At 46.1% G+C, this 17,707-nt stretch overlaps 1 protein-coding gene across 1 annotated transcript in view; it reads right to left on the reverse strand.

Annotated features, from left to right (window-relative positions):
* Positions 1-17,707, reverse strand: part of LOC140482487 (sterol 26-hydroxylase, mitochondrial-like) — a 50,135-nt gene that overhangs the window by 12,283 nt on the left and 20,145 nt on the right. The window contains exons 5-6 of the mRNA XM_072580028.1: positions 15,627-15,787; positions 10,795-10,961 (exon numbers count right to left, since the gene is read on the reverse strand). Coding sequence (XP_072436129.1) covers positions 10,795-10,961; positions 15,627-15,787 — 328 coding nt within the window. The remainder of the gene's footprint in view (positions 1-10,794; positions 10,962-15,626; positions 15,788-17,707) is intronic.

A 17,707-nucleotide genomic window follows, 5' to 3' on the forward strand; every position in this document is an offset into this window, starting at 1 on the left:
TAGAAGGATGGGTTAGTAAATTTGTGGATAACACTAAGGTCAGTAGGGTTGTGGATAGAGCTGAAGGATGTTGTGGGTTACAGAGGGACATAGGTAAGCTGCAGAGCTGGGCTGAGATGTGGCAAATGGAGTTTAATGCAGAAAAGTGTGAGGTGATTCACTTTGGAAGGAGCAACAGGAATGCAGAGTACTGGGGTAATGGTAAGATTCTTGGTAGTGTAGATGAGCAGAAGGATCTTGGTGTCCATGTACATAGATCCCTGAAAGTTGCCACCCAGGTTGATAGATTTGTTAAGAAGGCATACGGTATGTTAGCTTTTATCGGAAGAGGGATTGAGTTTCGGAGCCACGAGGTCATGCTGCAGCTGTACAAAACTCTGGTGTGGTCATACTTGGAGTATTGCGTACAGTTCTGGTCACCACGTTATAGGAAGGATAAAAAGAAAATTGACAACCCAGAAACAGGTCCTTCAGCCCTCCACACCTGAGCCTATCCGAATCTAAATCTACTACCTAAACCACATATGGAAGCTTTGCAAAGGGTTCAGAGGAGATTTACTCGGATGTTGCCTGGTATGGAGGGAAGGTTTATGAGGAAAAGCTGAGGGACTTGAGGCTGTTTTTGTTAGAGAGAAGAAGGTTGAGAGGTGACTTAATTAAGATGTATAAGATAATGAGAGGGTTAGATAGGGTGGACAGGGAGAGCCTTTTTCATCAGATGGTGACAGCGAGCACGAGGGGGCATAGCTTTAAATTGAGGGGTGATAGATATCGGACAGATGTCAGGGGTAGTTTCTTTACTCAGAGAGTAGTAAGGGTATGGAATGCCCTGCCTGCAACGGTAGTAGACTCGCCAACTTTAAGGATATTTAAATGGTCATTGGATAAACATATGGATGAAAATTGAATAATATAGGATAGATGGGCTTCAGATTGGTTCTGCAGGTCAGTGCAACATCGAGGGCCGAAGGGCCTGTACTGTACTGGAATGTTCTATGTTCTATGACACAGTCACTTGTCCTGCCTTCTTTCCCAACAGAACGTCAAGTTTTGCACCTTCTCTAGTATTACATCCACATACTGAACCAGAAAATGTTTTTGTACACGCTTATCAAATTCCTTTCCATCCAAGCCCTTAACCTAACGACAGTCCCAGTCAATGTTTGCAAAGTTAAAATCCCCTACCATTACCATCCTCCTATACTTACAGATAACTGAGACCTCCTTCCAAATCTGCTTCTCAACTTCCTGCTGACATTTGGGGGTCTATAATACAATCCCAATAAAGTGATCATCCCTTTCTTATTTTTAAGTTCCACCCAAATAATTTCCTTGGACGTGTTCCCAGGAATATCCTCCTTAAGTACAGCTGTCATGTTATCCCAGACCAAAAATGCTGCTCCCCTTCTCTCTTGCCCCCCCTTTCTAATCTTCCTGTAGCATCTATACCCTGGAACATTAAGCTGCCAGTCCTGCTCAGCCCTGAGCCATGTTTCTGTAATTGCTATAATATTCCAGTCCCATGTTCCTAACCATGCCCTGAGTTTATCTTCCTTCCCTGTTAGGCCTCTCACATTGAAATAAATGCAGTTGAATTTATCAGTCTGACCTTGTTCTCTGCTGAACTCTTGTCTGCCCTGGCTATTCCCCTTTACTACTGAAGCAGCCTCAGCATTTTCTCTTTCTAGTACGGTGACGAAACGTCTGAGAATGAACTTTCCAGCTCAGTGAGCAAACCTACATCCAGAACCTCAACCTTCTCAAAACTCACTCTCCAGGAACATTCAAATTCTCCCAATCTCCCACATTTAACAGGAAGAGCACATCACCCTACTAAAAGCCCTTTCTACCCTTTTAACAATCTACAGATCCAGAAATTACCGAAAAGGAAACACAACACACTTTGCTGAAAAAACAGTCTTACTGTTCATAAACATTGCTCTGGGACAACGTAATCCCAATCCTTAATATTAAAAGTCAATCAAGAGACAGATCACAGTATAAACTTAGAAATAAAATCTCACCTCACTATTAAAGATTAACAAAAATAAAAGATAAAGGTTTCAAAGTTCATTGAGTCTTAAAACTCAAACATGTAGCTGATCGGGCTCAAAAACCAAGGGCTGTCATCTTCGATAGTTTCAGGTGGTGATTTTTTTCTAAATCAATGAAACCCCTGCAGTACCAAGACCACCCCCACCCCACCCCCACCCCCAGTCAGCTGTGTTGTTGAGTATTTGAGTGAAACACAATCTCCAGAACCCTTGTAAATTTCTCAGTCTGAAACTGCACTTGTTAGCTGCTTCCTGATTAGCAGATCTCAGAGCCTTACGCAATTTCTCAAACTCCAATGTTAGAAAACGTGGTGTTGTTAGAAAAGTTCACAAGAACAATCACAAAAGGGGAATTGAGTCAGACCACAGGGGCAGTTACACCTTGGAGACATCAATAACCAGGGTACAGTTTTACAGTAAGGAGCAGGAGGTTTAGAAGGGATTTAAGGAAGATCTTTTTCATTCAGAGGGTTGAAAGTGTCAGGGATTCATTGTCTAAAAGGGTGATAGGGGCAGGAAACCCTCAAAATATTTCAGAACTATTTAAATGATCACAACTACAGAGCGATTGCTGGCAAATGGGATTAGATGGATGTTTGATGCTCAGTACAGACACAATGGGCTGAAAGGCCTTTTTAATTCATTCATGGGATGAGGGCATCACTGGCTAGGCAGTATTTATTGTCCATCCCTAATTACCCAGAGGGTAGTTAAGAGTCAACCACATAATTGTGGGTTTGGAGTCACATGGAGGCCAGACCAGGTAAGGATGGCAGTTTCCTTCCCTAAAGGATATTAGTGAACCAGATGGGGTTTTCGAACAATCGACAATGGTTTCATGGTCATCATTAGACTCTTAATTCCAGATTTCCTTTTAATTGAATTCATATTCCATCATCTGCTGTGGTAGGATTTGTACCCAGGTCCCCAGAACATTATCTGGGTCTCTGGATTAACAATCCAGTGATATTACCATTAGGCCATTGTCTCCCCTTGCTGTGCTGTAAAATCTCTATGATTTTATTTTTTAGAAATAACTACAATTCTTTGTGGGAGGTATCCTCCCTGTAGCAAAAAGAAGGAACCATCCCTTCACTCTATCAATGTACATAATATCCCTCAGTGAGATCTTCCAAAAAATACGTTGTGCCTCTGGGCTGAGCCAGATCTTTCCAGCTGTTTGTCCACGGTCCAGACCAGACCACAGTTTCCTTTACCTCAATACCAGGCACCTCACCAAACCTTCCCTACACCTCCATCTCTCGCCTTTAAACTATCACCAAACCTCAAACAGATCATTGTTCGTAGCAAACTGTCTGGCTTTCAGGACAACTCCATACAACCCTGTCACGGCAGACGCTGCAAGACGTGTCAGAGTGTGGACATGGACACCACCATTACGAGTGTGGGCACCTCCCACTGTGTACGTGGCAGGTACTCATGTGACTCAGCCAACGTTGTCTATCTCATAGCTGCAGGTAAGGATACCCTGAGGTGTGGTACATTGGTGAGACCGAGCAGAGGCTACAGCAACAGATGAACGGGCACCACACAACAATCACCAGACAGGGGTGTTCTCTCCCAGTTGGAGGACACTTCAGCGGTCTGGGACATTTGACCTCGGATCTTCAGGTGACTGTCCTCCAAGACGGACTCCAGAACAGGCAACAACGCAAAGTGGCCAAGCAGAGACTGTTAGCCAAGTTTGGTACCCATGGGGAATGGCCTCAACTGGGACCTTGGGTTCATGTCACACTACAGGTGACCACCATTGCACTACACACAGATACAGACACACTCACAGACAGACACACACACACACACAGACACACTCACTCAGACACACTCACTCAGACACACTCACTCAGACACACACAGACGCTAACACAGACACACACACAAACACACTCATATACAGCCACACACACAGAAATACACATTCTGGATTAGTGATGCTGGAAGAGCACAGCAGTTCAGGCAGCATCCAAGGAGCTTCCTTGGATGCTGCCTGAACTGCTGTGCTCTTCCAGCACCACTAATCCAGAATCTGGTTTCCAGCATCTGCAGTCATTGTTTTTACCTCGTTGATTTTAACCCTACTGCAAATCCTCTTACAAGGATGCCTGCCTTGAAGAAGTTTTCCTCCTCTCTCTACAAGAATCTCAGGGAGTCCCTCTCCCACTGCAACTCCAAGACATACACAGCCACATACTCACCCACAGACACTCACCCACAGACACAGCCACACTCAGACAGACACACAGACACTCACACACACACAGACTCACACAGACACTCACACACAGACGCAGCGAGACACTCACTCACACACAGACACAGACACACACACACACACAGACACTGCCACACACACATACTCACACACACACAGACACACACACAGACGCAGCGAGACACTCACACACACAGACACAGACTCACTCACAGACACTCACACACACTCACAGACACTGCCACACACACAGGCACACTCACACAGAGACACATACACACATATACACACAGACACAGCCACACTCACACATACAGACACACAGCCACATACACACAATCACAGACACTCACACACGGACACTCACACACGGACACTCACACACGGACACTCACACGGACACACACTCACGGACACACACTCACGGACACACTCACGGACACACACACGGACACACACACAGCGACACAACCACACACATAGCCAGCCACTCACTCACACACTCTCACACAGACAGACACACACAGAGACACAGACGCTCAGAGACACTCACACAGACACACGCGCACACATACACATACACAGCCACACACACAGACACAGCGACTCACAGACACTCAGTCACACAGACACAGACTCACATACGTACACACAGCAACACACAGACACATACACTCACACAGTGACACATAGACACACAGCCAGACAGACACAGATTCACTCACACAGACAGACACAGCCAGACTCACTCCTCACTCATTCACTCACAGATGGACACACTCACAGAGACACACAGAGACACTCACAGACACACACACTCACACAGACATTCACTCACACAGAGACACTCACAGACACACAGTCATACACACACACATTCACTCACAAACACACAGACACATTCATTCACACATACATAGACACAGACACACTCACTCACACACACAGACACTCTCACACTGACACAGACACTCACAGACACACACACAGACCTGCTCCCATACACAAGTTCTCATGTACTCACACATACATTCCCACACTCAAACCCACACATGGATCCTCTCAGAACTGTACCCCATTACACTCACACACATACACTATCTCATATACACTCAGACCCCCCCACCCCCCCAAACACTCGCTCGGTCTCCCCTGTGTGCACACATGTGTAGTTTGTGGAGTGAATTTGTTTTTGCAGAATTACATTTTCTTTTGCTCAAAAACGGCGTAAGTCCAGGTAAGATTCTGTAATTCCCTCTTTAGAAATAGAATCAGTCTGAACATTGGGACACAAATAGACTAACTTCCCACCTTCAGTGCAGTATCTGAGCTGAGATGGCACCTCATTCTAAAAACATCCTGAGAATGTAACTTTAAAAAAGTTCTGGGACTTACATATGAAAGAACAGAAACCAACATGGTCATTCTCAAAGATGAAAGACTCAACAAACAATCAATTTATCATTTCAGTGGCCTCACACTGTAATCTTTTGCTATAAATTATGTGTCGTATGATCTTATACTCCACAACCACCTGATGAAGGAGTGGTGCTCTGAAAGCTAGTGCTTAGAACAAAGAACGTTTACAGCCCAGGAACAGGCCCTTCGGCCCTCCAAGCCAGAGCCGATCCAAATCCACTGTCTAAACCTATCGCCCAATTCCTAAGTATCTGTATCCCTCTGCTCCCCACCTACTCATGTATCAGTCCAGACACATCTTAAATGAATCTACCGTGCCTGCCTCTACCACCTCTGCGGGCATCGCGTTCCAGGCACCTACCACCCTCTGTGGGAAGTACTTACCACATGTATCCCCCTTAAACTTTCCACCTCTCATCTTGAAAGCGTGACCTCCTGTTATTGAATCCTTCACCCTGGGAAAAAGCTTGTCGCTATCCACCCTGTCTATACCCTTCATGATTTTGTAAACCTCAATCAGGTCCCCCCCTCAATTTCCTTTTTTTTAATGAAAATAAACCTAACCTACTCAAGCTTTCTTCATAGCTAGCACCTTCCATACCAGGCAACATCCTCGTAAACCTTCTCTGCACCCTCTCCAAAGCGTCCACATCCTTTTGGTAATGTGGCAACCAGAACTGTACACAGTATTCTAAATGCGGCTGAACCAATGTCTTGTACAATGTTAACATGACTTGCCAGATCTTATACTCAATACCCCGTCCAATATGCCTTCTTGACCACTCGATCCACCTGTGCAGCAACCTTCAGGATACAATGGACCTGCACTCCCAGATCTCTCTGCCCATCAATTTTTCCCAAGGCTCTTCCATTCATTGTATAATTCGCCCTAGAATTAGACTTGCCTAAATGGATCACCTCACATTTTTCTGAATTGAAACCATCTACCACTTTTCCGCCCAACTCTCCAGTTTATCTATATCCTCCTGTATTCTCTGACAGTCCCTTATGCTTTCTGCTACTCCACCAATCTTCGTGTCATCTGCAAACTTGCTGATCATACCAACAGTGCCCTCTTCCAGATCATTTATGTATATTACAAACAACAGTGGCGCCAACACTGACCCCTGTGGAACACCACTGGTCACCTGCTTCCAGTTAAACTGGTTGGACTATAACCTGGTGTTGTGTGGTTTTTAACTTTGTCCACCCCAGTCCACATCAGGAACAGGACAATGAGCACAGGTTTCTGATTTGCCATTCAGTGACTTCATGAATGATTGACCCCCACTTTCCTACCTCGTCCCATATCTGTTGTTGTAAAACGTTCTTATCCATTTTGTTTTAAGCATGCTGAATGTGGTGCAGTGGGTAGTGTCCCTGCCTCTGGGCCAGAAGTTCAAGGATGTGATGGTCAAAAGGACAGTGTCTATGTACCGAGGCTGAAACAGGCTGAATATCAATGTGTGAATCCCCCCAACACACACCAGAGATAGCGGCTGAGAGTGGGAGAGATTCCCTGATGGAAAGACAGTTAAAGCCTGAGCCATCAGTCTTCATAGATCCAGGCTCCAACAGATGGAAAAGTACACATTGCTACAGTAACTCTGAATCCATTCCCCCTTTGGACGGATAAATCGTGTGGGTTAGATTTGTGCCAACAGTGTGCAACTTGGTCTCTGTTCTGGCTTGCCTCTCGTGAAGATGGTGCTACTGTAGTTCATAACTACCTATGGACAAAGAACTGAAGATGATATCAGCATCCACAGCCCTCAGGGATAGGCAATGTTGAAGATTCACAACGCTTTGAGTGAAGAAGACTCTCTCCATCTCAGTCTGAAAGGACAAAAACCTTATCCTGAGACATCGAGCTGCCGAGAGAGAGAGACTGTTCACCGTCTCGAGAGGGAACAGCTTCCCAGCACCTGCCTGCTGACCCCAATGAGGAATTTTACAGTGAGATCACTTCTCATTGTAGTCACTGGGCCTTGCACAGACTTCACTTGCTCACCATCCAGTACCATCCTTGTCCCAAACATTGCACCAGAGTTCCCACCACAAGCTCAGCCGACTTAGTTCTGCAGTGAGTTTCTGGCACCATTTTCTCTCAGTCACCAAAAGCAATGTCACACTGTACAGAGGTTTATTAAATCATGAGGAGCATTGATAGGGTCAATAGTCAAAATCAGCAAAACACTTCAACCCCAGGGCATCAATGTGGACTTCACCAGTTTCCTCATTTCCCCTCCCCCCCCACCTTACCCTAGTTCCAACCTTCCAGCTCAGCACCGTCCCCATGACCTGTCCTACCTGCCAATCTCCCTTACCATCTATCCGCTCCACCCTCCCCTCTGACCTATCACCTCCATCCACCTATTGTACTCTTTGCTACCTTCTCCCCAGCCCCACCCCCCCACCCCCCTCCCATTTATCTCTCCACCCTGGAAACTTCCTGTCCCTATTCCTGAAGAAGGGCTTATGCCTGAAACGTCGATTTTCCTGCTCCTCGGATGCTGCCTGACCTGCTGTGCTTTTCCAGCACCACTCTAATCTAAACTCTGAAGAGTCAAAGTCTTTTTTGCCCAGGGTGCGGGAATCCAAAACTACAGGGCATAGGTTTCAGGTGAGAGGGAAAAGATTTAAAAGGGGCTGAAGAGTCACAGAGACATACAGCACGGAAACAGATCCTTCAATCCAACTCTTCCAGATATCCCAACCCAATCTAGTCCCATTTGCCAGCACTTGGCCCATATCCCTCCAAACCCTTCCTATTCATATACCCATCCAAATGCCTCTTAAATGGCGCAATTGTACCAGCCTCCACCACTTCCTCTGGCAGCTCATTCCATACACGTACCTCCCTCTGTGTGAAAAAGTTGCCCCTTAGGCCCCTCTTATATCTCTCCCCTCTCACTCTAAACCTATGCCCTCTAGTTCTGGAACCCCCCACCCCAGGGAAAACAGCCCCAGCCTGTTCAGCCTCTCCCTGTAGCTCAGATCCTCCAACCCTGGCAACATCCTTGTAAACCTTTTCTGAACCCTTTCAAGTTTCACAACATCTTTCCGATAGGAAGGAGACCAGAATTGCACACAATATTCCAACAGTGGTCTAACCAATGTCCTGTACAGCCGCAACATGACCTCCCAACTCCTGTACTCAATATTCTGACCAATAAAGGAAAGCATACCAAACGCCTTCTTCACTATCCTATCTACCTGTGACTCCACTTTCAAGGAGCTATGAACCTGCACTCCAAGGTCTCTTTGTTCAGCAACACTCCCTAGGACCTTACCATGAATGTATAGGTCCTGCTAAGATTTGCTTTTCCCAAAGTGCAGCACATCGCATTTATCTAAATTAAGCTCCATCTGCCACTTCTTATCCCATTGGCCCATCTGGTCAAGATCCTGTTGTAATCTGATGTAACCTTCTTTGCTATCCACTACACTTCCAATTTTGGCATCTTCTACAAACTTACTAACTCTACCTCCTATGTACACATCCAAATAATTTATATTAATGACGAAAAGCAGTGGACCCAGCACTGATCCTTGTGGCACTCCACTGGCCATAGGCCTCCAGTCTGAAAAGCAACCCTCCACCACCACCCTCTGTCTTCTACCTTTGAGCCAGTTCTGTATCCAATTGGCTAGTTCTCCCAGTATTCCATTGATCTAACCTTGCTAATCAGTCTCCCACGGGGAACCTTGTCAAATGCCTTACTGAAGTCCATAGGGCCAACTTTTTCTCGCAGAGGGTGGTACGTAGATGGAATAAGCTGCCAGAGGAAGTGGTGGAGGCTGGTACAATTACAGCATTTAGAAGGCATCTGGATGGGTACCTGAATAGGAAGGGTTTAGAAGGATATGGGCCAAGTGCTGGCAAATGGGATTAGATTAATTTCGGATAACTGGTCAGCATGGATGTGTTGGACTGCAGGATCTGTTTCGGTGCTGGACAGCTCTATGACTATATCATTCTTGCATGTCCCTTCCTGATTTCATTTTGTTTTATTCATTGGATGTGGGCTAAGCCAGTATTTATTGACCATCCCTAGTTAAGTGTCAACCGCATTGACATGGGTCTGGGCTCATATAAAGGCCCAGAGCAGGTAAGGACAACAGTTTACTTCCCTAACCAGATGGATTGGATTCAACATTAGACTCTTAATTCCAGATTTTTATTAAATTCAAATTCCCCCATCTGCTGTGGTAGGATTTGAACCCTGGTCCCCCAGAACATTTCCTTGTCTCTAAATTAACAGCCCCCAGCAATAATACCACTCGGCCATCGCCTCACTTAAATATGCTGCTGAAGCCCTCATCTGGATTGTTAGCTCCAGAATTCACTGTTTCCTGGCCATCAATCCTCTGTAAGACCCGAAAATCCCTACAGTGTGGAAGTAGGCCAGTCACCCTGCCGCCCTCTGTAAACTTAAGTTCAATCAGTGCATTGCTGTCCATAGCCTACCTAGAACCTCAGCACCATCCTCCCCTTCCCAGTGACCTACATTGGTTCCTCAGCCAATATTGCTGTGATATTAAGGTTCATGCCTTGGTTTTACATCCTCTTGTGATTTTGCGTTTCTCTATCTCAAACCATTTCAATTCTGGCCTCTTGTGAATCTCCCAATCCCTCATTAGCAGATGACCTTTCACCTGGATAGTATCTACGCTCATAGAATCTCCACAGTGCAGAAAGAGGCCATTCAGCCCATTGAGTACATACTGACCTGTCAAAGAGCATCACACCCAGACTTGGCCCCTGACCCTATCCCCATAACTCTGCATTTACCCTGGCTAGCACAATTGTTGGGAATGCCACCTCTGAACCTGATTTTGGACCAGGACCCTTACATTTTCAGTCTAACACTCTCCCAACTGAGCTAGTTCCACCCAGTGCATTCTGAAATTTCCTCCCAAATCCTTTACACCTCTTCATCTTTATCCTTTAAGATCATGCTCAAGCCTGCTCTTATCTCCTGTGTTCGCCCTGTGATACACAGACCCGCCCTGTGATACACAGACCCGCCCTGTGATACACAGACCCGCCCTGTATTATGACACCTTCAGAAATTCCTCTTTCACCTCAATGTCTCTTTGATGACAGCTCTCAGCAGGGGCATTTTGCTGAAGTCCTGAGCTGTTGGAACCTGGTCTCCCGGACAGCTGTTCCGTATTTCCCTGAAGACAACCTCTTGAACTTCTGGATTTTTGGCAAGGCAGTACAGGGCCCAGGTCAGTGTGTTTGCTGTCTGCAATATAAAAGGCTTTCATTCAGTCAATTCCAGGTCAGGTACATTTTTAATCATTCATTCATAGGATCTGGGAATGACTGGATGGAACCAGTATTTATTGCCCATCTCTAATTGCCCAGAGGGCGGTTAAGAGTCAACCACGTTGCTGTGAGTCTGGAGTCACATGTAGGCCAGACCAGGCAAGGATGGCAGTTCCTTCCCTGAAGGGCATTGATGAACCAGACGGGCTCACCCTGCCCACTAAACATCAACAACAGTTTCTTGCTTGTCATTAGATTCTTAATTCCAAGTTTTCATTGAATTCAAACTCTACTGTCTGCTGTGGCAGGATTTGAGCCCTGGTCCCGCAGAACACCACCTGGATCTCTGGATTCATTGTTTAGCAATAACACGGACTCGGCCATCGCTTCCCCATTTGCAGGGATCCTGGAAGAGGTTGGGAACCAAGGAGCAACTGATTGGCATTCCAACAACCTTTACTCACACAGGGAGGGGACGCAATGGCCTAGTGGTATCATTGCTGGATTGTTAATCCAGAGCCCCAGGGAATGTAGGTTCAAATCCTGCAACAGCAGATGGTGGAATTTGAATTCAATAAATATCTGGGATAAAGAATCTAATGATGACCATAAATTCATTATGAATTGTTGGAAAAACCACCTATCTGGGTCCCTAATGCCCTTTAGGGAAGGAAGTCTGCCATCCTTACCTGGTCTGGCCTACATGTGACTCCAGACCCACAACAATGTGGTTGACTCTCAATTTAGGGATGAGCAATAAATGCTGGCCCAGCTGCTGACACCCTCATCCTGTGAACGAATTTAAAAACCTTTATGAAATCATTGAATGGTTACACGAGACAGATAAGACCATTTGTCGAGAGTGTGGTGCTGGAAAAGCACAGCCGGTCAGGCAACATCCAAGGAACAAAAGAATCAAATTTCCAGGCATAAGCCGTTCATCAGGAATGAGCATTTGGATAAGGCTGTTTCACCCATCATGATGGTGCTAGTTCTCTGTAAAAGAGTCCCACTCAGCTGCTTTTTCATTGTAGCCCTGCAATTTTTCTTCTTCAGATAGCAATCCAATTCTGTTCGGAAAGCCAGAATTGAATCTGCCTCCAGCTCATAAGCAACGCATTCCAAATCCTGAAAACTCTCTGCCTGGTATAGCTTCTCCCCGTGTTTACCATTGTTTCTTCCTCCAATTATCTTAAAATCAATCTTCTGGCTATCAATGCTTCCACCTGTTTTCCCAGAGTTACTCTGACCAGATCTCTCAAGGTTTTGAAAACCTCAATCAAATTTCTCATTTTACTCTTCTCCCAAGCAGACTATGCCCCTCCTCTCCAATCAATCCAAGACGCAAGCTCCTCATCCCTGGAAACATTCCCATGAATCCTTTCTGGACCCTCTCTAATACCTTCACATCTTACTTGGTGTCCATAACCCTCTAGGTGAAAGTGAGGACGGCAGATGCTGGAGATTAGAGTCAAGAGCAGAGTGGTGCTGGAAAAGCACAGCAGGTCAGGCAGCATCCGAGGAGCAGGAAAATCAACATTTCGGACAGGAGCCCTTCATCAGGAATGAGGCTGGGAGCCTCGAGGGTGGAGAGATAAATGGGAGGGGGGTGGAGCTGGGGAGAAGGCAGCTGAGAGTGCAATAGGTGGATGCAGAACGGGGTGAAGGTGATAGGTCAGAGAGGAGGGTGGGAAGGAAGATTGACAGGTACGACCGGTGATGAGGGCAGTGCTGAGCTGGAAGGTTGGAACTGGGGTGAGGTGGGGGGAGGGGAAATGAGGAAACTGTTGAAGTCCACATTGATGTCCTGGGGTTGAAGTGTTCTGAGGCGGAAGATGAGGCGTTCTTCCTCCAGGCGTCGGGTGGTGAGGGAGCGGCAGTGAAGGAGGCCCAGGACCTCCATGTCCTCGGCAGAGTGGGAGGGGGAGTTGAAATGTTGGGTCACGGGGCGGGGGGTTGATTGGTGCGGGCGTCCTGGAGATGTTCCCTAAAGCGCTCTGCTAGGAGGCGCCCAGTCTCCCCAATGTAGAGGAGACCGCATCGGGAGCAACGGATACAATAAATGATATTGGTGGATGTGCAGGTAAAACTTTGATGAATGTGGAAGGCTCCTTTAGGGCCTTGGATGGAGGTGAGGGAGGAGGTATGGGCGCAGGCTTTGCAATTCCTGCAGTGGCAGGGGAAGGTGCCAGAATGGGAGGATGGATTGTAGGGGGGCATGGACCTGACTAGGTAATCACGGAGGGAACAGTCTTTGCGGAAGGCGGAAAGGGGTGGGAAGGGAAATATATCCCTGGTGGTGGGGTCTTTTTGGAGGTGTCGGAAATGTCGGCTGATGGTGTGGTTTATGCGGAAGTTAGTCGGTTGGAAAGTGAGCACCAGGGGGGTTCTGTCCTTGTTATAGTTGGAGGGGTGGGGTCTGAGGGCGGAGGTTGATTCAATACTTAATTAAGCAATTTTTGGTCAGGTGGCTGTTAAAGTTGACCCAAGTTATTATTTCTAGAAGCTTCTAAACTGTTGAGGTTACATTGACTTTACTCTATAAAGTTCCAAAGCCAGAATTTCACAATGAACCAAATAAGGAGAGATTGGAGCGGGTGATGAGGAGGTAGATTTTATAAGATCATCAGATAAAAGAGCAGGCCATTCAGCCCCTTGACCCTGCCCCACCTTTCAATGGGATCATGACTGACCTGACATTCCTCATGTCATGATTTGGAGATGCCGGTGTTGGACTGAGGTGTACAAAGTTAAAAATCACACCACGTCAGGTTATAGTCCAACAGGTTTAAACCTATTGGACTATAACCTGGTGTTGTGTGATGTTTAACTTTGTACATTCCTCATGTACACCTTCCTGTAACCCTTTATTCACCAGCCTGACAAAAACCACTTCCTCCACATCAAGTTGTAGAAGGGAAGTTTGCAATCTGAATGTAACATTCAGTGTACCCTCAGTTCAAGAGTTAGGGACACTACCACTGCATTCCTGTTCCAACATAACGTTTATTGTTGTTTGTTCAAATCCATGGCTTTATTCTCTTAGCAAGTCCCTGCATCTCACCTTCTTTTTTGATTTAAAAATAAAGTTACCTGATCCCTCAGAACGGTGGCTCAGTGGTTAGCAGTGCTGCCTCACAGCACCAGGGACCTGGGTTCAATTTGTTGGGTAACTTGTGTAGAGTTTGCATCTGTGTTTGTGTGCCTGTTTCCACACTGTAGGGATTCTATGATATGATTCTAACCAAATCAGAAGAGTATAAAGGAAGCAGGAGTATACTTAAGAGGGAAATCAGGAGGGGAAAAAGGGGACATGAGATAGCTTTGGCAAATAGAATTAAGGAGAATCCGAAGAGTTTTTATAAATACTTTAAGGACAAAAGGCTAACTAGGGAGAGAATAGGGCCCCTCAAAGATCAGTAAGGCGGCCTTTGAGTGGAGCCGCAGAAAATGGGGGAGATACTAAATGAGTATTTTGCATCAGTATTTACTGTAGAAAAGGATATGGAAGATATGGACTGTAGGGAAATAGATGGTGACATCTTGCAAAATGTCCAGATTACAGAGGAGGAAGTGCTGGATATCTTGAAACGGTTAAAGGTGGATAAATCCCCAGGACCTGATCAGGTGTACCCAAGAACTCTGTGGGAAGCTAGAGAAGTGATTGCTGGGCCTCTTGCTGAGATATTTGTATCATTGATGGTCACAGGTGAGGTGCCGAAAGACTGGAGGTTGGCAAACGTGGTGCCACTGTTTAAGAAGGGCATAGGTTTAGGATGAGAGGGGAAAGATATAAAAGAGACCTAAGAGGTAATTTTTTCACACAGAGGGTGGTACGTGTATGGAATGAACTGCCTGAGGAAGTGGTGGAGGCTGGTACAATTGCAATATTTAAGAGGCACTTGGATGGGTATATGAATAGGAAGGGTTTGGAGGGATATGGGCCGGGTGCTGGCAGGTGGGACTAGATTGGGTTGGGATATCTGGTCGGCGTGGACGGGTTGGACCGAAGGGTCTGTTTCCATGCTGTACATCTCTAGGACTCTATGTCTCTATACCTCTGCCCAGCTCATCTGGGATAAGCAACAGTAGTGCTTTTTTTAAAAATGTGTTCACAGGACATTGGCATCACTGACTAGGTCAGCATTTATTGCCCAGAGAGCAGTTTGGAATCAACCCCATTGCTGTGTGTCTAGAGTCACATGGAGGCCAGACCAGGTAAGGATGGCAGTTTCCTTCCCGAAAGGACATTAGTGACCCAGATGGGTGTTTACAATTGACAATGGATTCATGGCCATCATTAGACTTTTTATTCGATTCTAGATCCACCAATCTGCCATTGTGGAATTTGAACCCGGGTCCCCTGTACATTACCTGGATTTCCAGTTTACTGGTCTCCCGATAATTTAATTCGACTATTAGTGCCCCATGCGGAAGGAGGAGAGGAACGAGAGATTTCTCAATTCTGAAGCAGGTGAATGCACAGCAACCAGGGGTGGATTGATGAGCAAGAGGCCAGTAAGGGAGAGCACAGGGGCCCATTCACTAACTCCACATGCTATCCTATTTCCAACCATTCACTGAGATTCCACATCACAGCCCACTCCCAGAGAACAACCGAAATGTTCTGATGATCACTGACCGTGTCCACTCCACCCAAAAGGAGTTCAGTAAGGCTGCTGTACATCTTAGACTGGTTCATCTCACTGGTCAGCAGGTGGGTCAGATACTGCCCCTCCACTGAATGCCCAGCGTCCATCAGTTCTCGAATCTGCACTATCTTCTTGTCCACAGCTTTTCTAGCTGGCGAGAAAAAAGGCAGGAGACACAATCAGAAATATTCCTTCTGCTTTCATGAAATGTGGGCATCACTGCGCCAGGCCAGCATTTATTGCCCATCCCTAATTGCCCTTGAGCTGAGTTTCCTCATGACTAGTCGACAAGGGCTGTTAAGCATCAACCACAACAGAAACAGAAATTGCTGGAAAAACTCTGGAAGCATCTGTGGAGAGAGAGAGAGAGAGAGACAGAGTTCAAGTTCGGGTCCATTGATCCCTGCTTCAGAACAGAACTGTTCTCTGCACAGATATGTTTTGTTAATTCACTCACAGGATGAGGGTGTAACTGGCTAAGCCATCCCAAATTGCCCAGGGGACAGTTAAGAGTCAACCACACATTGCTGTGTGTCTGGAGTCACATGTAGACCAGACTGGGTAAGGATGGCAGATTCCCTTCCCTAAAGGACACTAGTGACCCAGATGGGTTTTTCTAACAATCGACAATGGAATCACTGTCATCATTAGACTCTTACTTCCAGATTTTACTGAGTTCAAATTACACCATCTGCCATGGCAGGACCTGGGGCCCCAGAACATTACCTGGGGGTCTCTGGATTAACAGTCCCACAGTAATACCACTAGGCCACAGCCTCTCCCACTACCAGTTGCTACAGATCTGTTTTTGTATCAGATTTCCAGCATCCACAATGCTTTGTTTTTGGTTTATCCAGTCGGATTCAGTTAAAAATCACACAGCACCAGGTTATAGTCCAACAGGTTTAATTGGAAGCACTAGCTGTGGCAGGATTCAAGCACATTGTTGCAGTCTGGAGTCACCTATAGGCCAGGCCAGGGAAGAGATGGCAGATTGCTGTTACTGAAGGACATTAGTAAATTACATAGGCAGTCCCCACGTTGTGGATTAGTGGTGCTGGAAGAGCACAGCAGTTCAGGCAGCATCCAAGGACCAGCGAAATCAACGTTTTGGGCAAAAGCCCTTCATCAGGAATAAAGGCAGTGAGCCTGAAGAGATAAGCTACAGGAGTCCCCACGTTGTGAAGGAGTTCTGTTTGCAAGTTACAATGCAGGATATAAAGGCACAGTTCATAAGTGTAGGAAATGTTCTGTTTTAAATCTCTGAAATTACACCTTTCTATATCTTTTTAAACATGAATCAATGATAGCTGATACAGTCATTATCATTAGCTCTCAAGACATATTAGGGGAATTGAAATTCCAACCGTTGCTATGGCAGTGTTTGAATCCATTCCCCGTACAGTGTTAGACTAAGCCAGACCAGTTCCATACCCACTGAGCCACCATCTCCTGTTCTCCAAACATCCTGTTTGTCTACTTTGGATTCCAGCATCTGGAGATTTTTTTGTCTCGAACCATCTCCAAGAGCTAGCACACACTCCTCAGTTCATAGAATATAGAACATTACAGCGCAGCGCAGTACAGGCCCTTCGGCCCTCGATGTTGTGCCGACCTGTGAAACCAATCTGAAGCCCATCTAACCTACACTATTCCATTCTCATCCATATGTTTATCCAATAACCATTGAAATGCCCTGAAAGTTGGCAAGTTTACTAAAGTTGCAGGCAGGGCATTCCATTCCTCTACTACTCTCTGAGTAAAGAACTTATCTCTGACATCTGTTCTATATCTATCACCCCTCAATTTAAATCCACGTCCCCTCGTGCTAGCCATCACTATGTGAGGAAACATGGTCCTCACTGTCCACCATATGGTTATCTTGGGCCCTCTGATTATTTTATATGTCTCAACTAAATCACCTCTCAACCTTCTTCTCTCTAACAAAAACAGCCTCAGGTCCCTCAGCCTTTCTTCATAAGACCTTCCCTCCATACCAGCAACATGCTGGTAAATCTCCTCTGAACCCTTTCCAAAGCTTCCCCACCCTTCCTACAATGTGGTGACCAGA

The sequence above is a fragment of the Chiloscyllium punctatum genome, chromosome 10, assembly GCF_047496795.1.
Source record: "Chiloscyllium punctatum isolate Juve2018m chromosome 10, sChiPun1.3, whole genome shotgun sequence".
Lineage (NCBI taxonomy): Eukaryota > Metazoa > Chordata > Chondrichthyes > Orectolobiformes > Hemiscylliidae > Chiloscyllium > Chiloscyllium punctatum.